This window comes from Papio anubis, chromosome 5, assembly GCF_008728515.1.
Source record: "Papio anubis isolate 15944 chromosome 5, Panubis1.0, whole genome shotgun sequence".
NCBI lineage: Eukaryota > Metazoa > Chordata > Mammalia > Primates > Cercopithecidae > Papio > Papio anubis.
Window position 1 is genome coordinate 173,447,882 of NC_044980.1, and position 23,409 is coordinate 173,471,290.

Here is a 23,409-nt window from a genome sequence, read left to right on the forward strand (position 1 = left end):
GAACCATTTTGCATTCCTGTCAGCAATCAATGAGTGTTCCTGTTGCTCCACATCCTCACCAGCATTTGATGTTGTCAGTGTTCTAGATTTTAGACTAAATGTAGTGTTTTCATTTTGCCTTATTCTAGATGCTAACTTTTATTGTGATTTGGTCCCATCCTGTGAGTTGTTTTAAATTGTGTTATATAAGAATTTCTTAGTATATAGAGTTTCCTATGTTTTTGAATTTCTTTTTAATTTTAATTGCATTATGATTAGAGTGTGTTTATTTTGGTGGTTATCTGTGGAAATTTTCATTCTCATCTTGTTAAGTGGTGACTTTGTGAGTTCCTGTGTGCTTAAAAAGACTAGTTTCCTCATGCCTGAACCTGCCCTGGTACCTTTCCCAATATATCAGATGTTTAACACTAAGGATCTGTTTTGTTTTAGAAAGTTATTTTTATCTGGACTCATGATTACAGTCCTGGTCCTGAACTCCAGACAATGGAGGGGTAAGCAAAATGACCTCAGACTGTGCCAGGAAATGTCAAGTCACCTGCTGTAGGCTACTACTAATGGAGCACGGCCTGTTTACTTGGACACCAAACTATCCAGTGCTAACATGATGTTCTTTCAGGACTAGATCCCATGGCCATACATCCCTGCCTGCCAGACTGGACCTGAAAATTATTTCCTCATCTGACATTCCTGTTTCACCCACACAGGGCATCGTTTTGACTCAGGACAAAGTTCATCTCCAATCTTATCCACACTATTTCTATCTTTGCTTTCTTGATAAGAGATAGACATTTATGTCCTGCCTATAAATGCAGTGGTTCAAAGTCTAGAGTCCCTATACTTCTGGCACATTACAGCCGTGTCTCGATGGGGGAGAATCTCAGAACAGTGCAGTTTGCCCTCCGCTCATGCAGAGCCTCTCTATGGCTTCCGTACCTTCAGCATTAGGCCAGTTCTCCTCTTCTCTCTAATCCATCCGTCACCTCTCCTGTCATCTGTTTCCATGCTGTGAGGTCCATTCACAGAACACATCCATGGCTCTCATGCTCAGTTTGGTTCTGAGTCTCCTCAAGCTGGGATCAGGTAAGGTTGATCTTTATTTCCTCCTTATTAACTAATAGTTTGAGTTCTTTAGCTATGATGATTACAGCATAATGGAACGAAGCCATCTTTGTTGTTTCTATTCCTTTGGCTTCTAGCCTCAGCCTGGGGAAGGATCGGGCACTGTGGAAACAATTATAGTAGCCCCCATAATGGAAACACGGGTGCTGAAGAGGCACCATGATCGTAGACGGGGACACAGCCAACGTGTTAAGGTGAATAAATTCTGTGTTGGTCCCAGATGGGCTAAGTGGTGTAGGCAGGGTTATTAGAGTACCAAGGTTGCTGACATAGATGTCCAGCTGGGAAGAGACACAGTTAGGATTTTTGGGGAAAAGACAATGTATCCAGCTAAAGACATGCTAAGTTAGAAATATCTGTGGTATGAGACACGAAGGTAGAGGAAGGTGTACAGGTCTTGAGGTGAGAAATTAGCTGAAACCTGGCTTATTCTGGGAAGAAATCCACTCTTCTTTCTCCTTCCACTTATTGTTAACACAGAGCCTAGTATATAGGATGCTGAGTAATTGAATAAAATTCACAGAGGAAGCTTGAGGTTGGAGTAGAATGCTGTTGGCTACATGGTCAGTACCCAGCCGTAGAAGATTCAGTTGACTGTGTTCACTTTCTGTCTGTGAAGGTTCATCCTGCCACCTGTCCACCTTTATCTTTTTTGCTAAATGAAGCTAAGAAAACAGAAATAAGGGCAATCAAAACATAGAGCGCATTTCCTTAAAACAAAAACCCATATGTGGGCCGGGCGCGGTGGCTCAAGCCTGTAATCCCAGCACTTTGGGAGGCCGAGGCGGGTGGATCACGAGGTCAGGAGATCGAGACCATCCTGGCTAACATGGTGAAACCCCGTCTCTACTAAAAATACAAAAAAATAGCCGGGCGAGGTGGCGGGCGCCTGTAGTCCCAGCTACTCGGAGGCTGAGGCGGGAGAATGGCGTGAACCCAGGAGGCGGAGCTTGCAGTGAGCTGAGATCGCGCCACTGCACTCTAGCCTGGGCGACACAGTGAGACTCCGTCTCAAAAAAAAAAAAAACAAACAAACAAAAAAAAAAAAAAAAAACCCATATGTGTTACTAACAGGAGACGCTCTCATTTCAGTTTGTTTTCATTTATGTTCTGATGAGCTTCTTTGTGTCCCTTCTGTTTCTGGGTGAGGCAGCAGGGCATCCTGGAAATGATCTTGGAGACAGAACATTTTATTTTTTAAAACTCTTATTTCATCTGCTTGCGAGCTTTATGGTTCACAGCTTCCTTAAGTGTCGGTTTGCTTATGATGACATGAAGATATGTTCACAGTCCTGATGGGGCTGTGGTGAGGACTGCATGAGCTTGTGCATGTGGACTGCACACAGCTGCACTGGTGCATGGCATGTTGCAACAACAGCCAGTCTTGTTCCTTTCTTATTTTCAAGGGAAGGAAGTGGAAGGAGTGAAAGCAGATGTTATAGGCAAGAGAGATGACAGCAGCAAAGGCTGGCCGGAGAAACAGAGGTACCCTGGAAAATGTTTCCTTGCCTCGAGAGCCCCATACAGCCCTGAAGGCAGCATCCATAGCAGCCCAGCTGGCACAGGCTGGGTCCCAAAACCTGACCTAAGACGAGGGCCTTCCTACCAGTGATTGTTGAGCAGGTGACTCTGCAAAACAAAGTGAGGGAGTGCAGAGAGTGAAGCCAGTGGGGGGGAAGCCATAGAGGTGCACTAATGAGCAGGTTGCTGCAGTGGCAACTGGGACCCAGTCCCACTGGGACCTTTGGAGGAATCTGCTCAGAGTCATTCCAACTTCTACTGTCTCCTTTCCCCACTGGGTGAGATGTGCCCTGGGACTGTTAAAATCTCAAACCTTCTGAGCTGCCTTGTGCCAGGGTTAAGTAGGTTCCAAAGGTTGCAGGAAGCCCTCAGCAGAGAGGCAGAGGCCAGGCTCCAGGGGCGGAGCTGTCAGCAGACAGGCAAGTGTCCATCCCATTCCAGGGGGACTCAGGGTTGGGTGGTGAGGAGCAGGGCCTCAACATCTGCTACACCAGGTCAGCAGCTGGTCAGACATCAGGCTGCAAAGTCACACCTCACTTAAATAATACTCTTAAAGATGCATGGGTGAAATACATTTCAGCAAGATTTATAAAATGTAATTAAACTAAAAAAATTAGTGCCAGAATTAAAAATATCCACTTATCTAGAAATTCACACATGTAATTCACCTTGCCTCTGATGCACATGCAGACACCACACACAGGTAGATCCATATACCATAAGTGGATACATGTGAATGAATCAAGAGACACTGCCAATCAAAGGGGTGGGTACTTAGTAGGTGAAGGGAGTGGGCCTCCATCGTTTGTGGTCTCTAAGAAGCAATGTAATCCTTAACAGGGTAGTAAGAGTGATTTACACCAGGAAAATTATTCAAATGATTGTTAAACAGATGAGCAAGTACGAAAGAAAATGGGGCTCGCCGTTCACATGAGTAAGTTGTTTGTGGAGCCTGTTCTGTGTGATGGGCTCTGTGCAGAACAAGTGGGTACTATGCTGAGCAAGAAAATCAGGCCCTGTCCCCACAGAGCCAAGAGCTGTGCAGGGGGGGCACACAGAAAACATGTAATTGTCACACTTGAAGCAAGACAATGAAGAAAGTTTCAAAAGTGAGGTGAGGACATACGTGTACTACGAATTTTTTTTACAAAAATGAAGGCAAGACTTTTGCTGCCGTTGCTTTTGGTGTTTTAGATATGAAGTCTTTGCCCATGCCTATGTCCTGAATGGTACTACCTAGGTTTTCCTCTAGGGTTTTTATGGTATTAGGTCTAACATTTAAGTCTCTAATCCATCTTGAATTAATTTTCGTATAAGGAGTAAGGAAAGGATCCAGTTTCAGCTTTCTACTTATGGCTAGCCAATTTTCCCAGCACCATTTATTAAATAGGGAATCCTTTCCCCATTTCTTGTTTCTCTCAGGTTTGTCAAAGATCAGATGGCTGTAGATGTGTGGTATTATTTCTGAGGACTCTGTTCTGTTCCATTGGTCTATATCTCTGTTTTGGTACCAGTACCATGCTGTTTTGGTTACTGTAGCCTTGTAGTATAGTTTGAAGTCAGGTAGCGTGATGCCTCCAGCTTTGTTCTTTTGACTTAGGATTGTCTTGGCAATGCGGGGTCTTTTTTGGTTCCATATGAACAAAATTGACAAATGGGATCTCATTAAACTAAAGAGCTTCTGCACAGCAAAAGAAACTACCATTAGAATGAACAGGCAACCTACAGAATGGGAGAAAATTTTTGCAATCTACTCATCTGACAAAGGGATAATATCCAGAACCTACAAAGAACTCAAACAAATTTACAAGAAAAAAACCAACAACCCCATCAAAAAGTGGGCAAAGGATATGAACAGACATTTCTCAAAAGAAGACATTCATACAGCCAACAGACACATGAAAAAATGCTCATCATCACTGGCCATCAGAGAAATGCAAATCAAAACCACAATGAGATACCATCTCACACCAGTTAGAATGGCAATCATTAAAAAGTCAGGAAACAACAGGTGCTGGAGAGGATGTGGAGAAATAGGAACACTTTTACACTGTTGGTGGGATTGTAAACTGGTTCAACCATTATGGAAAACAGTATGGCGATTCCTCAAGGATCTAGAACTAGATGTACCATATGACCCAGCCATCCCATTACTGGGTATATACCCAAAGGATTATAAATCATGCTGCTATAAAGACACATGCACACGTATGTTTATTGCGGCACTATTCACAATAGCAAAGACTTGGAATCAACCCATATGTCCATCAGTGGCAGACTGGATTAAGAAAATGTGGCACATTTACACCATGGAATACTATGCAGCCATAAAAAAGGATGAGTTTGTGTCCTTTGTAGGGACATGGATGCAGCTGGAAACCATCATTCTTAGCAAACTATCACAAGAACAGAAAACCAAACACCACATGTTCTCACTCATAGGTGGGAACTGAACAATGAGATCACTTGGACTTGGGAAGGGGAACATCACACACCGGGGCCTATCATGGGGAGGGGGGAGGGGGGAAGAATTGCATTGGGAGTTATACCTAATGTAAATGACGAGTTGATGGGTGGTGACGAGTTGATGGGTGCAGCACACCAACATGGCACAAGTATACATATGTAACAAACCTGCACGTTATGCACATGTACCCTAGAACTTAAAGTATAATAATAATAATAATAAAGAATATTTCTATTTCCCCCCCCAAAAAAAAAACAACAATAATAACAACAACAAAAAAATGAAGGCAAGACATGTTGACTAAGCACTAGATGAAGCACCATTCAGTGCTAAAGTAAAAAGGAAAAAATTACTACACAAGTGCAAAAGGTACATGCTACGGAAAATGTAAGTCACACATGAATGTGCCAAAGAACAAATTTACAGAAAATAAATGGCAAAATCTTGTTGCAGTGTCATAGCATGTCTTTCAGAACTTGGCAGAACAAGTAGATTTCCAAAAACACTAAGGAAGTACAAATAATTGTGTGTGTGCGCCATGGGCAGAAATGAAATATTCCATAGTAGCCATAAAACATTGGTATAGTATTGTGTTTGAAGGAAACCTTAACAAATTGCCCCAAATTGGAGACTTTATGGCCCACACCCTTCTCTAGGTCAATAGAAAGACGTCGACTTTGGTTTTTAGCAAGGAAGATGGAAAAGGGGATGTTTGGGTTTTTTGTTTTTGTTTTTAATTGAAGCAAATGGGCAGATGGGAGATTATGTGACAATAGAATCTCCTGGAATCAAAGGTTCTACTTTCAGAAGGAGACTGTTTCCTCTGGATAACATGGTTTTCTCATCTTGAAAATAAAAACGTTAATAATTCACATTTCTGCAGGCGTTCCTGAAGACCGAATGAGGTACCTGACGTGGACGTGGTTTGTCAAATGTAAGGAGATATACAAATGCAAGTCACTGGCTTTAGAAATAGGATTGTGATGAATGTTTCTCCCTGACGCACATCTCCAGCCCAGCCCAGTGGAGCCCTGAGTAGGTCACACTATAAAGGGTTTTGATTGTTTATCTTTTGTATTTCTTCCCACAGGGCAGTGGCAGGTGTTTGGGCCAAACAAGGCTGTCCAGGCTTTGGTGGGGGAGGACGCTGCGTTCTCCTGTTTCCTGTCTCCTAAGACCAACGCAGAGGCCATGGAAGTGCGGTTCTTCAGGGGCCAGCGCTTTAGCGTGGTCCACCTCTACAGGGACGGGAAGGACCAGCCATTTATGCAGATGCCACAGTATCAAGGCAGGACAAAATTGGTGAAGGATTCTATTGCAGAGGGGCGCCTCTCTCTGAGGCTGGAAAACATTACTGCGTTGGATGCCGGCCTCTACGGGTGCCGGATTGGCTCCCAGTCTTCTTACTACCAGGAGGCCACCTGGGAGCTGCAGGTGTCAGGTCAGTTTCATTTCCCAGAACTTCGCTGTCCCAGAGAACCATCCTGGACTTGGCGAGTGGTTTGTTCAATATGGAAATTTTTAAATTTCAGGTCATTTAGTCAGAAAGCGGCACTCTATACTGCAAGTTCCTTCTGTCTTATGTGTATAGTTCTATGTATTTTATCACATGTTTAAATTCATGTAACCACCAGTACATCAAGGTACAGAACTACCCCACCATCACAAAGATCTCCCTCTGCCACCCCGTTATGGTCACACCCACCCCTTCTCAGCCCCTGGCTGGGGTTTTCCATCTCCCTGATGTTGTAATTTCAAGAATGTTACATACACAGCTTCACACCACAGGTGACCTTTTGAGACTGACTTTTTAAATTCAGCATAATGCTCTTGCGATCTATCCAAATTATTACTTATATCAATACTTTATTTCTTTTTTTCCCCACTGTCAAAACGTAGTTTTCCTTATGAAAATTTACTTTTAAATTAACAAATAAAAATTCCTGCTCCCTTGTCCTACAGATTTTTTGTTTATCTGATACAGCAGGGAGCGAATGTCAGCTCCAGGAAGCTGTGACTTCCCCTGACAATTAATCACTGAATGCTCGGCGTTAACTTGACCATACTTCCATAGTCACACCCTTCACAATGAAATTTATTTGATGGGGCAGGGTGCAGTGGCTCAGGCCTGTAATCCCAACACTTTGAGAGGCTGAGGCAGGAGGATTGCTTGAGTCCAGGAGCTCGAGACCAGCCTGGGCATATGGTAAGACCTCATCTCTATTTAAAAAAAGAACAAAAAGAAGAAAAAAAAAGAAATTTGTTGTTTACAGTTGTTGTGCGGTCAGTGTGTTGTGAAGAATCTGTCTCCTGATTACAAACCGGTCAGTGGGGCTGCTCTGATGCGAGTGGATTATCAGAACTTATGAACAGCAGTGTCACTAAAATTGGTATACAACTCCCCACTGCTAAATTTGACTAACTTAAAAAAATTAGAAAAATCCACTATGAGTGATATTTCAGGCCTGACCATGGGCAGTTTTCAAAAGCGTTTCCTGGAAGGCCTCCTCCTCGTAGGGGACTTGGAGTACAGCCAATGCTTTGCAATCTGAGGAGAGTTTCAGGTGAGCCCTCAGGCCCCTCCAAGCTGTCCTGGTCTTTACATATTTGCATTTCTAGCCCAGGCATTTTAATTCTCAGGATATCAGGCCTTGGGCAGGACTTTCAAGTGCCTTGTATCAAGGAGGAGAATGTGGGGTCCTAACGGGAAAAGGAGTCGGGCCGGTGAGACCAGGTGAAAGCAAAAAAAAAAAAGCAAAAAAAAAAAAAAAAAAAAAAAAAAAAAAAAAAAAAGGAAATAAACTGTAAACATGCCTTTCTTCATGTCTAGAAAATTTAAACAAAAGAGACAGCAGAGAAGCTACAGGTCTGCCTTTCTTTGTCGTCCTGGACGTACAGTCCAGGATATATGGCCCAGAACATTTGGCCTTTCTGCCCAGATAACATACGTAACTCACAGACTTCCTGCTTATCACCAAACACCTCAATTTATCAAACATCCCAGCTGACAAAAGAATATAAGTTAGGCTCCTTGCCACCTTGGCGTTATCAATCAGCCCAAGTTCCATTCTATAAAATCCCCAACGAGCCTTTTTTTTCTTGCAGTTAGCCTCCCTCATGCTAACTTGCCCACTGCCTTCCTTGCAAAGTATTTTCCCACTTTCTTGAATAAATCTGCCTTTCTCCAGCGGCAACCAGCTTGGTAAATCCTTTTACTCCCAGCCGCTGGCTGTCATTCCTCCGTGACAGAAAAGGCAAACTCCAAGACACTTTTCTCTACTCTGTCTTAGTATCCAGTATCTTACACCCCAATTCCTCCGCCCTACACCCCCTTCCTGAGCTCCGGATTCATAAAGCTGCGAAGCCTTTTGTTCAGCCCTCCATCAATCGTGAGTCAGCCCCACATGTGCGATGATCCATCTGCCCCTCAACTGGAATATTCCATTTCATGGGGGAGGATGAAACAGGGAGGAGTTGGCATCTTCCTCGGTTTAGCTCTTGCTTGTACTTTTGTAGCAACTGATCAGAGGCTTCACTATTATTTTAATTTGGATCATCGTTCCTTTGGTCTGTTACTCCTACACCTGGCGGCTCAGCTCTCTCTCTACTTTAGTAGCTGAGCTCCTGAAAAGTTTCTCATCAGAAGCAGTTCTGTCTTACTTCATCATAACTGGTGCCCAGGAATAGCGACGCATATACAGTAGTTGCTAAAAAATGGCAAATGAGGTGTAAAAAAAAAAAGGCAAATGAAAAAAGGCCATGGGAAGGCTTTTGCCAAAGGTCGCGGTTTCAGTGTTTGTGTGTGTGAGAGAGAATGGGCGGGGGGTGGACTGAACGCACTTGACTCAGAATTGCTGTGGTTCAGGGATATGATCTTTGCTTTAAACTCTTCCCTGTTTTCTCCCCAGCACTGGGCTCGGTTCCTCTCATTTCCATCGTGGGATATGTCGATAGAGGCATCCAGCTACTCTGTCGGTCCTCGGGCTGGTTACCCCGGCCCATAGCGAAGTGGAAAGGTCCACAAGGACAGGAGTTGTCCGCAGACTCCAGGACAAACACGAACATGCATGGCCTGTTTGATGTGGAGCTCTCCCTGACCGTCCAAGAGAACGCTGGGAGCGTATCCTGTTCCATGCAGCATGCTCATCTGAGCCAAGAGGTGGAATCCAGGGTACAGATAGGAGGTGAGTACGGAGGGGAGGAGAAGAGAAGGAGGAGTGGATGCTTGAGTAACTCAGAGTGAGGACAGGAGCCTCTATCTTGGCATTGTTGTTTTATCTTTCTCAGTTTTAATGATTTATTTTAAACGTTTAAAATTAATGAGATGTAAAAATAAAGTTATAAACATTTGGTTAGGTGGAAATAGAACTGTTTACAATTCCAGAGGAGTAGAATTAAGTATTTCCTTCCCCTATGATGGTTAATTTTTTGTGTCCACTTGACTGGGTCATGATTTGCTCAGATTTGGTTCAGTATTATTCAGGATGTTTCTGTGAGGGTGTTTACACATAAGATTCACATTTAAATTGGTAAACTGAGTAAAGAAAATTACCATCCATAATGCAGGTGGGCTTACCCAATCAGCTGAAGACCTGAATAGAACAAAGGTTGACCCTTCCCTAAGTGAGAGAATGATGTTGCATGAGAGCCTTGAAACTGGGACACTGGCTCTTCCTGGCCTCAGAGCAGGCTGCTGGCCTTCAGACTCAAACTGAGCCACTGGCTCTTTCTATGTCTTGAGCTTGCGAACTTTTGGACAGGACTGACACCATTGGCTCTTCTGGTTCTCAGGTCTTCTGGTTTAAACTTAAACTAACCATTGGTTCTCCTGGGTCTCCAGATTGCTGACTCACCCATGAGTTGGGAACTAAAAGAGCTTCCATGATGTATGCGAGCCAATTCTTTATACTAAATCTCTCCATCTCTCCTCTTCCTTTCTCTCTTTATCTCCATCTTTCTCTCAAATATATGTTTGTATACATATATATGTATGTATACATCCTAGTGGTTCTGTTACTCTGGAGAACTCTCGCTAATACAAATTTGGTACTAAGAGTATTTCTAGAGAAAAAGAGTATTTCTAGAGAAAATTCTCTGAGCTGGGATTACTGTGCACACCTGTAGTCCCAGCTACTCAGGAGGCTGAGGTGGGAGGATCACTTGAGCCTAGGAGTTTGAGGCCAGCTTAGGCAACGTACCAAGACCCTGTCTTCAAACAAACAAAACAAAAAGCACTGAAAGTCCATGCTGTGATCTAGCAATACAGATATGCAAAATATCACCATTTGCGACCTGTAATTAACCATGGGTTGACTGGTGTATCATATTTTCAAACGTGTTTGTCGACCTAGTGAATAAGATGAGATTGGCTGGTTGCTCCTATTCTTGCTAGAAAAAGTGAGGAAAGTGACGAAAGAAAATATGAGCAGAGGAATTTGAATTCTGAGTTTCTTGGTGTTGCATAAATAACATGAAAGCTTCCATGAGTGCCCTGAAAGAGACCCTTATTTTCTGTAGCCACAGGGCTAAGACTGCTGAAAACCAAATTCAGAACTAATCTGGTGACTGGCTGAACGACAGTGGAAATCCAAACCTGTTCCTCAGAATATCTGTCAATGTGAGGGGGCATTGACTGGGAAGAAATGAGATTCAGAAAGTTGAAATGGGGATGTATGGGAAGACTGATGGAGCTGGGGACAGTGAACCCTAAATGCTGATGAGTCTGCCAGTGAAAGCAGTCTCAGTCTCCCTACGTCAATTGGAAATAGCCTCTCCGCCGTCATCTCAGGGGATTAACCCTGCATTGCCCAAAGAAACTGTAATGGCCTCTCTCCTGAGGCAGCTGCCACACAAGACAATGCTGATTCTACTCAGGACCCACCCCTACCATCCCTCCTTGCTTCTAGACCTGTACCTAGGCTCAAGTTTCAACAGGACCCTAAAGTTGGAAAAAATGCATGATGCATTAGAAAGTGAACCACACTCCAAAAGAGCTAGTTGATTTTTCTAATCTATACGGACCAGAAATCCAGAGAATCCATGTCAAATGATATTTAGGGTGTAAGGTGGCGGTACAAGGACATAAGTTTGGCTCAAACCACATGTAATGGCCTCACTAATCAGAGATTCTGCATTTAATGTTGCTGCTCAGAATGTAAGAAAGGCTCTGTAGTTTGGTTGGCGGAAGCATGGATCAAAATGTGGCCCACAGAGAGTAACAGACAGGCATGCTGTTAGGAGCCTTTGCCAGGCCCCGTAAGTGAATCATGGCACAGGCCCTCAGGATTTAGGAGCAGAGCCCTGCCATTCTCTATGAATAACTACTATTCTTTTGAAAAATACGTCTTGAGCCAGACCTTAGGAGAGACTGAACACTTAATCATGGGCCACCAAGTTGCAATGTGACTTGAATCAGTAAGAATATAAAATATTTGAACTACAAATTACCAAACCCAATGTAATAGATATTCTTAGAAGGCTGCACCCACAGCAAAGCATTAGAAGCACACATAGAACATAAATTAATTCTCATCAGGCTCAAGCACATAAAATCGTTTACAGAAACTCTGAAGAAAATGGTATTGCGATATGGTTTTAGCGTTGTGTCTTCTCCAAAATTCATGTTGAAACTAAATCCCCAATGCAGCACTGTTAAGAGGTGGGCTTTTTAGGAGGTGATTAAGTCCTGAGGACTATGCCCATATGAATGGGTTAGTGCCTTATAAAAGGGTCTGAGGGGGTGGACTTACCCTTTCGCCCCTTCTGCCATGTGAGGACACAGCGTTCATTGCCTTCAGAGGACACAGCACCAAGGTGACATCTTGAAACAGAGGGCAGAGTCCTCATCAGATGCCAAATCTCTTGATACTAGACTTTGGCCTTCTCAGCCTCCAGAACGATGAGAAATACATTTCTATTGTTTATAAATGAGCCAGTCTGTAGTATTTTGTTATAGCAGCGCAAATATACAAAGACTGGTATGATTCACACGATGATTTCTAATCACAATATAATTAAATTCATTGAGAAAAAGAAAATTTAATATTCATATATGTTTGAAACTTTAAAAACATACTTCAAAAATAACTAAGTGGTCACTGAAAAAGTCATAATGATAATTAAAAGTGTCTTATGACTGAATGATAATGAAACTATACATACAAACTATCATACAACTAAACCTTTTAAGAAGTGACATGATTAGGATGGTGAAAGGAGTTTTCAGTTCTCAAACTCCCACAGAAACTCTAATTTTAACAACTACCATGAACAAAGGTATTTTTGTAGGAGTCTAGGAAGCCACTTGAGAGGTTCCAGCTGGTTGATCAGGCAAAAAAGCCAAGAGCAGATGCGTGGAGGAAGGTGAAAACTGCTTCGTTCTACCTGCCTCACTGCTCTTCCAAGGTTCAGTGCCAAGAGAGACTCCCTCAGCCCACAATTTTCGCCATGGGGAAAGTGAGAGCAAAGCGAATGTCCAGATTCCCCAGGCGTGTGGGATGCTGCCCAGGAAACCCATTTCTGTCTCACTTAATGCAGAACACTGAGGGGACCAGTGTGGCTGAATCACCTGGGGGCAGCTAGGAGCAGGGAAACAGGAGGGGCTTACGGCAGCCAGTGCGTGGACCTGAACAACAAGCCGCAGAACCTACTGGCCAGCTCCTGCACTCTACTAGGGGCGACCTCACAGCCTGCTGACTACCCAACCAGCTGATACGTGCCCCCAGCCCTCCACACACCACCCCCTGTGGCTGGAACCTCTTGGTCCATCACAGTCGGGCACGTGCTTCCCTGCAGCCAGGGTGCCTGAGCCTAGCAGATGTGCATACAAACTTCTGCAGTCAGAACACAGATAGCAATCAGCTTGACTCTCCTGGATTGAGAGAAGGTGCACAATCTTGAGTATTTTAGGGAATTGCCCTAGAGATAAATAAATGGAAGGCTCTCAGCAGCTAGTCTGCTTTGCAGGACTGAGAAAAGAAAATCCCAAGACTCCCTCTCACCAAGAAGGAACAAGAGGAGTAAAGCAGGTACATCCATAAAAAAGATTTGAGAGACTTCCAGAGTATCCAGCCAGGCTGACTGGTCAAGGTCTTTGTCTACCAAAGTCTGCTGTACAGACTGGAGGAGGAGGAGTGATAGAAAGACCAAATACACTGTCAAACAGAATTCAACAGCACATTAAAAGATTCATTTACCATGATTAAGTGAGCTTTATCCTTGGAACACAAAGATGGTTCAACATATGCAAATCAATAAATATTACACTAACGAATGAAAGACAAAAACAACATGATCATCTCAATAGATGCAGAAAAAGCATTTGACGTCATTCAACACCCTTTTATGACAAAACCAACTTTCGACAAATTAGGTATAGAAGGAATGTAGCTCAACACAATAAAGGCCATGTGTAACTTGCCCACAGAGCATATACCCAGAGGTTCTCTTAGTCCACTTTATGCTGCTGTAACAGAATACCTGAGATTGGGTAATTGATAATGAACAGAGGTTTATTTGGCTCATGGTCCTGGAGGCTGGGAAGTCTAAGATCAAGGGATCACATCCTATGAGGGTCTTCTAGCTGTGTAATTCCATGGAGGAAGGTAGAAGGGCAAGAGAGTAAGAAAGAGGAAGGAAGCTGCTTCTGCAAAAACAGCATTAATCCACTCATGAGGGCAGGATCCTCAGGATCCCCACGGCCTCATCACCTCTTAGGGGTCCCACCTGTCCACATTATCACATTGGGGATTAAGTTTTCAACACATAAACTTTGGGGATACATTGAAACCATAGTGATGATGAAAAATTTTTAAACAATAGCGAAATCTACGGAATGTAGCAAAAGCTGTTCTAAAAGTTTATAGTTATCAATATCTACATTAAGAAAAAAGAAAGATCTCAAATGAACAACATAAGTTTATACCTCAAGAAATTAGAAAAAACTAAGCCAAAATTTAGCAGAAGGAAGGAAAAAATAATAATTAGAGCAGAAATAAATGAAATAGAAAAACAATAAAAAGATCAATAAAACTAAATGTTGTTTATTTGAAGATAAATAATATTGACAAGCCTTTACCTAGATTAACCAAGAAAAAAAGAGCTGACTCAAATAAATAGAATTATAAATAAAAGATGATACATTACAACTGGTACCACAGAAACAAATATGAAATGTCATGAGACGATCCTAGTTCTCCCTCATCTACAGGGGTTACATTCCGAGATCCCTAGTGAATGCCACAAACCACGGATAGTACCAAACCCTACATATGCTATTTTTCGTGTCTCAAATGGAACAGAGCAGGATGATAGAGATTTCATCATGCTACTCAGAATGGTGTGCAATTTAAAACTTACAAATTGTTTATTTCTGAAATTTTTCATTTACTATTTTTGGGCCACAATTGATCATGAGTAACTAAAATAATCAAAAGTGAAACCAAAGACAAGGTTAGACTATAGCGCTATGAAAAATTATAGGCCAACAAATTGGATAATCTAGCAGAAATGGATACATTCCTAGAAACATACAACCTATAAAAACTGCTTCAGAATTTTTTAAAAAAATACCAGACCAGGAATGAGTTAGAAATACAACTGATAGTCAAAATCTTCCCAAGAAAGAAAATTCCATGACCAGATGGCTCTGTTGGTGAATTCTACAAAATATTTAAAGAAAAATTAATGCCAATACTTCTCAAATGCTTGCAAAAAATTAAAGATGTGGAAATAATTCCAAACTCATTTTATGAGGCCACAATTACCCTGATACAAAAACCATATAAAAACACCACAAAAAAAGAAGAAAATTACAAGCCAATATCCCTGATAAACATAGATGCAAACATTTCCAACAAATATTAGCCAATCAAATTCATGATAAAAAGAATCATTACAAAGTACATTAAAAGAAACATTAAAAGAATCCCCATGATCAAATGGGATTTATCCTTGGGATGCAAGAATGTTTCAACACATGCAAATAAATACATATAGTATATGATATTAACAGAATGAAGAGCAAATAATGTATAATTATGTTAACAAATGCAGAGAAAGCATTTGACAATATTCATCATCTTTTCATAATAAAAGCCAACAGATTAGGTAACAAAAGAATGTACCTCAACATAATAAAGATCACGTATGTGTCCGCAAAAAGAGTCAAACTCTATAAAACATTTAAAGAGGTTTATTCTAGGCCAAATGTGAGTGACCAAGGCCCAAGGCATAGTCTCAAGAGGTCCTGAGAAAATGTGCCCAAGGTGGTTGAGTTATAGCTTGATTTTATGTTTTAAGGAGACAGAAATTACAGACAGACATCAATCAATATATGTAAGGTATATACACTGGTTTGGTCTGGAAAGGCAAGACAACTTCAAGTGGGGGCTTCCAAGTAATAGGTAGATTAGAAGATTTTCTGGTTGGCAAATGGTTGTGAGTTAAGTTATTATCTAAAAGACCTGGAATCGTAGAAAAGAGTGTCTGGATTAGGATGGGGGTTGTGGAGACCAAGGTTCGTACATGTAGATGAAGTCTCATAGGTGGCCACTCTTAGAGGCAATAGATGGCAAATGTTTCATATTCAGATCTTTAAAAATTGCTAGACTCTCAGCTAATCAGTCTCTTCAGGATCAGACAAAGACCTGGAAAGGGAAATTTGTATTCTGTAGAGAATTTACATTTCACCCACCAGAGGCAGCTTTGCCGGGCTATTTCAAAATATGTCAAAGAAATATGCTTTGGGGTAAAATATTTTAATTTCTTTCAGGGTCTGCTGTCATGTGATGCTATATGACAGGTTGGGATTTGGTATTTTATTGCTACAAAGAGTCTGTTTCGTCAGCCTTAAGACCTCTGTTGTAATGTTAATGCTGCTCTGTTGTGCCTGAACTCCAAAGGGAAGAGGATATAATGAGGCATGTCCAACCTCACCTTCCCATCATGGCCTGGACTAGTCCTTCAGGTTTACTTGGGAATTCCCTTTCTTGAGAAGGGGGGTCCATTCAGTCGACTGGGAAGCTTAGAATTTTATTTTTGGTTTACATATGATAAGCTCGTAGCTAACATTATACTCAACAGTGAAATAGTGAAAGCTTTCCTTTAAGATTAGGAACAAGATAAAGGTGTCCATCCTTGCCACATAGTATTGGATGTTGTAGCCAGAGCAATTAGAAAAAATAAATAAAAAATAAAAATAAAAAGCAACCAAATCAGAAAGGAAGAAACATATTTGTCTCTGTTTGGAGATGACATGACATGTAGTGAGCCCTAGAGAATCCACAAAAACCTGTTAGAACTTAACAAATGAATTTAGCAAAGTTGTAGGATACAAAATCAACATACAAAATTAGTAGTGTTTCTATACACTAGCAATAAATTGTCTGAAAAGAAATCCAGGTAACAACTTCATTTACAATAGCATCAAAAAATTAGAAGTAAATTTAGCCAATGAGGTGAAAGATCTGTACACTGAAAATTATAAGATGCTGTTGAAAGAAATGGAATAAAACACAAATAAATAGAAATCTATCATGTGTTCATGGATTAGAAGAATTAATATTGCTTAAATGTTCATACTACCCAAATAAACTTATAGATTTAATGCAATCACTATTAAAATTCAAAGGCATTTTTCACAGAATTAGAAAAAAATCTAAATTCACATGGAACCACAAAAGACCCTGAATAGCCAAGTAAGTCTTGAGCCAAAAGAACAAAGTATAAGCATCATACTACCTGATTTCAAATTATGTTATATTAGGTTGGTGCAAAAGTAATTATGGTTTTTGCCATTGAAAGTAATAGCAAAGACTGCAAAGACTTTTGCACCAACCTAATAGTAATCAAACCATATGATACTAGCATTAAAAAGACATATCGATCAATGGAACAGAATTAAGAGCCCAGAAATAAACCCATGCTATATGGTCAACTAATCTTCAGTAAGATTACCAAGACTACAAAATGGATAAATGATAGTTTCTTTAATAAATGGTGTTTGGAAAACTGGATATTTACATGCAACAGAGTGATATTGGACTCATGTTTTCCATCACACACAAAAATCAATTCAAAATGAATAATGGCATAAAGAAAAGGCCTTAACTATAAACTCTTAGAAGAAAGCATACAGAAAAATCCCCTTGACATTGATCTTGGCAATGATTTTTCACCCTGACACCAAAAGCACAGGCAATGAAAGCAAAAAATGAACAAGTAAGATTACATCAAACTAAAAAGCTTTTGCACAGCAAAGGAAATAATCAACAAAATAAAAAGCAACATGTGGAATGGGAGAATATTTTCAAAGTATATACCTGATAAAGAGTTAATGTCCAAAATATGTAAGACACTCATACAACTTAATAACCAAAAATACTCCAGTTTTTAGAATGGGCAAAGTACATGAATAAACATTTCCCCCAAAGGAAATATAAATATTAATAGCCAAGAGGTTCATGAAAAGTGACTCACTATCACTAACCATCAGGGAAATTCAATCAAAAGTATAAGCAGATATCACCTCATACTTGTTAGACTGGTTATTACTAATTTAAAAAATATTACAGGTGTTGCTGCATTGTTGCTGGGAATATAAATTGATATATTCACTATGGAAAACACTATGCAGATTCCTTAAAGAAAATACAAATACAACTATGCTACATGGTCTTACATGTAGTTAAACCCTAAAGATTCCACAAAAAGCTGTTAAAGCTAATACATTTAGTAAAGTTGCAGTATACAAAATTATATAAAATAAGTAACCTCATTGATAATTTATAATCCAGCCATCCTACTTCTGTGCATTTATCCGAAAGAATTGAAGTCAGGATTTCAAAAAGATACTTGCACTTCCATGTTTATTGTGGCATAGTTCACAGTAGCCAAGATATGAAAACAATCTATTTGCTGACAGATGAATGGATTTAAAAAGTGACATATATGTAATGAAATATTATTCGACAGTAAAAAGAAGGTAATCCTGACACATGGATGAACATGGAGGACATTATGTTAAGTAAAATAAGCCAGACATAAAAATGATCTCGCCGGGCGCGGTGGCTCAAGCCTGTAATCCTAGCACTTTGGGAGGCCGAAACGGGCAGATCATGAGGTCAGGAGATCAAGACCATCCTGGCTAACATGGTGAAATCCCGTCTCTACTAAAAAATACAAAAAACTACCTGGGCGAGGTGGCGGGCACCTGTAGTCCCAGCTACTTGGGAGGCTGAGGCAGGAGAATGGCATGAACCCAGGAGGCGGAGCTTGCAGTGAGCTGTGATCCAGCCACTGCACTCCAGCCTGGGTGACAGAGCGAGACTCCGTCTCAAAAAAAAAAAAAAAAAAAAATGATCTCACTTATATGTGTCATCTAAAATCATCAGTCATAGAAGCATAGAGCGTAACTGTGATTGCTAGGGAATGAGGGGAGGGAAAAACAGGAAGGTGATATTCAAAGGGTATAAAAACGTTTCATTTGTGCAAGATGAGGAAGTTCTGGAGATCTACAATACAACACAGTGCCTGTAGCTAACAGTAAACTATTGTATTCTTAAATTCTGTGAAGAAGGTAGATCTTATATTCTGTTCATACTACACACACACACACACACACACACACACACACACACACACAAAATAATGGTAATAATTACAATAAAACTGGTAGGAGGAAATTATAGGAGATGATGGATATGTCTATAGTCTTGATGGTGGTGATGATTTGAATGGGTATATACTTATCACCAAACTCTTTGAGTTGTATAAATTAAATATGTACAGCTTTTTACATGTGAATTACACCTATCATACCTTGAGAAAGGGTTTTATGAAACAAAAAACAAAACAGAAAAATAAATTAACACCTTTAAATAAATGTATCCATTTCTTCTAGAATTTCTAGTTTGTGTGCATAGAGGTGTTCATAATAGTTTCTGATAGTTATTTGTATTTCTTTGGCTCAGTGTAATATCCCCTTTGTCATTCCTGATTGTGTTTATTCAGATTTTTTTCTCTCTTCTTCTTTATTAGTCTAGCTAGTGGTCTATATATTTTGTTAATTTTTTTCAAAAAACCAACTCCAGATTCATTGATCTTTTGAATGGTTTTTCATGTCTCAATCTCCTTCAGTTCAGCTCTGATTTTGTTATGTCTTGTCTTCTGCTAACTTTGGGATTGATTTTCTCTTGGTTCTCTAGTTCTTTTAGTTGTGATAATAGGTTCTTAAATTGAGATCTTTCTAATTTTTTGACATGGTTGTTTAGTTCTATAAAGCTCCCTCTTAACACTGCCTTAGCTGTGTCCTGGAGATGCTGGTATGTTGTGTCTTTTTTCTCATTAGTTTCAAATAAATTCTTGATTTCTGTCTTAATTTCATCATTTACCCAAAAGTCATTCAGGAGTAGTCAATTCAGGAGTAGTCAATTCAGGAGTTCAAAAAGTCATTCAGGAGTATTCAATTTCCAGGTAATTGTATTGTTTTGAGTGATTTTGTTAGTCTTGATCTGTAATTCTATTGAGCTGTTGTCTGAGAGAGCATTGTTATGATTTCAGTTCTTCTGCATTTGCTGAGAAGTGTTTTGTGTCTGATTATGTGGTCAGTTTTAAAGTATGTGCTATGTAGTGATAAGAAGAATGTATATTCTGTTATTTTGGGGTGGAGAGCTATGTAGATGTCTATCAGATCCATTTGATCCAGTGTGAGTTCAGGTCCTGAATATCTTGTTAATTTTCTGCCTCAATAATCTATCTAATACAGTCAGTGGGGTGTTGAAGTCTCCCACCATTATTGTGTGGAAGTCTAAATCTCTTTGAAGGTCTCTAAGAACTTGCTTTATGAATCTGGGTGCTTTTGTGTTGGGTGCATATATATTTAGGATAGTTATGTTTGTTGAACTGAACCCTTTACCATCATATATTGCCTTTCTTTGTCTTTTTTGATTGTTGTTGGTTTAGAGTCTGTTTTGTCTCAAATGATAATTGCAAACCCTGCTTTTTTCTGCTTTCCATTTGCTTAGTAGATTTTCCTACATCCCTTTATTTTGAGCCTATGGATGTTGTTGCATGTGAGATGAGTCTCTTGAAGACAGCATACCATTTGGTCTTGCTTCTTTATCCAGCTTGCCATTCTGTGCCTTTTAGTTGGGGGATTTAACCAATGAGGCAGTTTAAAAAAGATTAATAAGAAATTTTATAAATTCCCATCAAATGATTTTTAAAAAGCCTAATACATTATGACCGAATTGAGCTTACCCAGGAATAAAAGGTTAGGTCAACATTGGAATATGTATATTTATGTAAGTATTACCTTAATAAGTTAAAGGAGAAAATCTATAAGATTCTCTATAGATGTTAATAAAACATATATAAATTTCAACATCTAATCATGATTTAAAACACTTGTGAATCCAGAAATAAAAGAAAACCTTTTATGAATTAGCAACAGAAGGGCACTTCTTTCATCTGATAGAAAGCTATTTAAAAATACCCATAGCTACCATCGTATATCATAGTAGGAGGTTTAAACTCAGGAGCTTAATGAAGATGACCGCATTAAACATTGCTGTTCAACACTATGCTGGAATACTAATCATTGCAAAAAAGGAAAGAAAGTGAAAAAAGAATTATAATTTCCAGGAAGGAAAAAGTAGAATGCCTATTTCCAACAGGTTATATGATAATACACATTGTAAATCCAGAATAATCTACAGACAAATTCTTTCAATTTATACTTCATTATGTTCATAAAAATAAGATCAATAAACAAAATACACTGCATTTTATACACCAGGAAAGATAGAAAAACAAACAAATGTGCCATGTATAATAACACAAAATGTTACATAGAAATATATTTAATAAAATATTTTTATACTCTTATTGAGAATTAGATAAGTTTACTAGAGTAACTAAAATAAAAGGAGAGACATATCTGGCCCTACTGAGCCCCACTGGTCAAGTGGCAACACAATTCTTGATTCTGTCTTTAAGCCTTACTTAGCCTGGGAGGCAAGTGCACATTGGCAGTTGCCTATACAGGGAGCATCTGGCCCTGACCAACCTCAGCAGCTGAGCAGCGACCCAGCCAGCCCTGGGTTCTCTGCATATTCCCTAGATAGGAAGACAATAGCAGGTCTGTGATTATACACAGAGGGAGCATCTGATCTTGCCCAGCCCCAGGAGCTGTGCAGCAACTCAACCCACCATTGGTGTTCTGCTTAAGGCTACTCTAGACTAGGAGGCAAGCCAAGTCCACACACAGCTGTGAAGCATAGCCTCTGGCCCTGCCCACCCTGAGTGATCAAGCAGCAACCCCAGAAATCTCACCCAGCCTTAGAGCTCAGCACCTGTCCCTGACCAACTACAGATTCCAAACAACAGTACCATCTAGCAAGAAAGACAACCTCTAACTCTGGACAATCAGAGGCAATTGCAGAACCCAATCAGCAGCTCCACCTGTCACAGGAGCACAGCCAGCAGTTCCATTTAATGTCAGAGCGAGCACAGGTAGTGGCCCAGCCCAACTAGAGAACCCAACATCCACATCTGCCTGTCTGAGGTTGCTACCAGTTGGCCTATTCAGAATCCCAGGCTATATTAAATAGTGAAGGCCTCTTACTGACAAAGAACACCTGCAAAGGCCAGAAAAGGTGGCCATTTCTTCAAATGTGCAGGCACCAACACAAAGACACAAGGATTATTTTAAAAATCAAGAAAATATGACACCAAAATAAACTAATAATGTTCCAGTAATAGACCCTGAAATATGCAAGTCTATGAGACCACTAAGAATTTAAGATAATCCCCTTAAAGAAGTTCAGGAAACTACAAGAAAATGCAGATAGAAAATAAATAACATTTGAAAAATGGTTAATAATAAAAAAGAAAAGCTTGACAAAGAAATAAAAGCAATGAAATAGTTAAAATCTTAGAAATAATGAATACAGTAACTGAACTGAAATATTAACTAGAAAGCTTCAACAGCAGACTTGATCAAGGCAAAGAATCACTGGGCTTGAAGACTGGATATTTTAAATTATCGAGTCAGAGAATAAAAAAGAAAAAATAATAAAAAATGTAAAAGACCTATTAGAATTATGGGACACCATCAAGTGTATTGACTTTTACATAGTAGGAGTTTCAGAAGGAGATGAGAGAGAACAAGATCCAGAAAGCATATTTAAGAAAATAATGGCTGAAAATTTCCCAAATGTGGTGAAACACAAAAATATTCAGGTTCAGGAAGCTTGGATGTCGTCAATCAAATTCAACCCAAAGAGGATTTTACCAAGATATATATTTTCCAATTATCAAAAAATCAGAGACAAAGAAAGAACACTGAATGCAGCAAGAGAATGAACCATATCACATTCAAGAAAGCCCCAGTATGGTTTTCAGCCATATTCTCTTAGCAGCAATCCTGCGTGCCAGGAAAGAATGGCATGATATATTCAAAGTGTTGAAGGAAAAGACTGCCAATCAAGATTACATTACTAGCAAATCTGTCCTTCAGAAATGAGGGAGAAATAAAATCTTTCCCAGACAAACAAAAGCTATGGTAATTAATCACTGCTAGGTCTATTTTATAAATATTACTAAAGGGAGCCCTTTAACTAAAACAAAAGGATAATAATAACAAAAACATATGGAAGTAAAAAACTCACTGGTAAAAATAATATATAGTCATATTCAGAATTCTCTAATATAGTAAAGGTGGTATTTAAAGCTAATTTATCCCTACTGTCACAGTTAAAAGACATAATTATTAAAAGCACTCATAGCTAAAATAAATTGTAAAGAAATACAAATTACAAAGCATGTAAACTGTGACATCAAAATCATAAAACGTGGAAAGGAGTGCAAGTGTAGAGTTTTTGTATGTGATTAAAGTTAAGTTATCACAATGAAATAGCCTGTTATAAGGATAAGATATTTTGTGTATGCATCATGGTAACCACAACACAAAAAACCACAGCAGGCAGTGGCTGGCAAGATGGCCAAATAGGAACAGCCGTGGTCTGCAGCCCCCAGAAAGATCAATGCAGAAGGCGAGTGATTTCTGCATTTCCAACTGAGGTACCTGGCTCATCTCATTGGGACTGGTTAGACAGTGGGTGCAGCCCATGGAAAGCAAGCTGAAGTAGGGTGGGGCGTCACCTCATCCGGGAAGTGTAAGGGGTCAGGAACTCCCTCTCATAGCCAATGGAGGCTGTGAGGGACTGTGCCATGAGGAACAGTGCACTCCAACCCAGACACTATGCTTTTCCCATGGTCTTTGCAACTCATAGACCAGAAGA

The 23,409-nt window shown here is 40.0% G+C and overlaps 1 protein-coding gene across 1 annotated transcript in view; it reads left to right on the forward strand.

Moving 5' to 3' along the window:
• The first annotated feature begins 245 nt into the window (after positions 1 to 245).
• Positions 246 to 23,409, forward strand: part of BTNL8 (butyrophilin like 8) — a 47,166-nt gene continuing 24,002 nt past the window's right edge. Inside the window, 3 exon segments of the mRNA XM_031666697.1 lie at positions 246 to 1,080; positions 6,198 to 6,548; positions 9,016 to 9,291. Coding sequence (XP_031522557.1) covers positions 1,032 to 1,080; positions 6,198 to 6,548; positions 9,016 to 9,291 — 676 coding nt within the window. The 5' untranslated portion in view covers positions 246 to 1,031.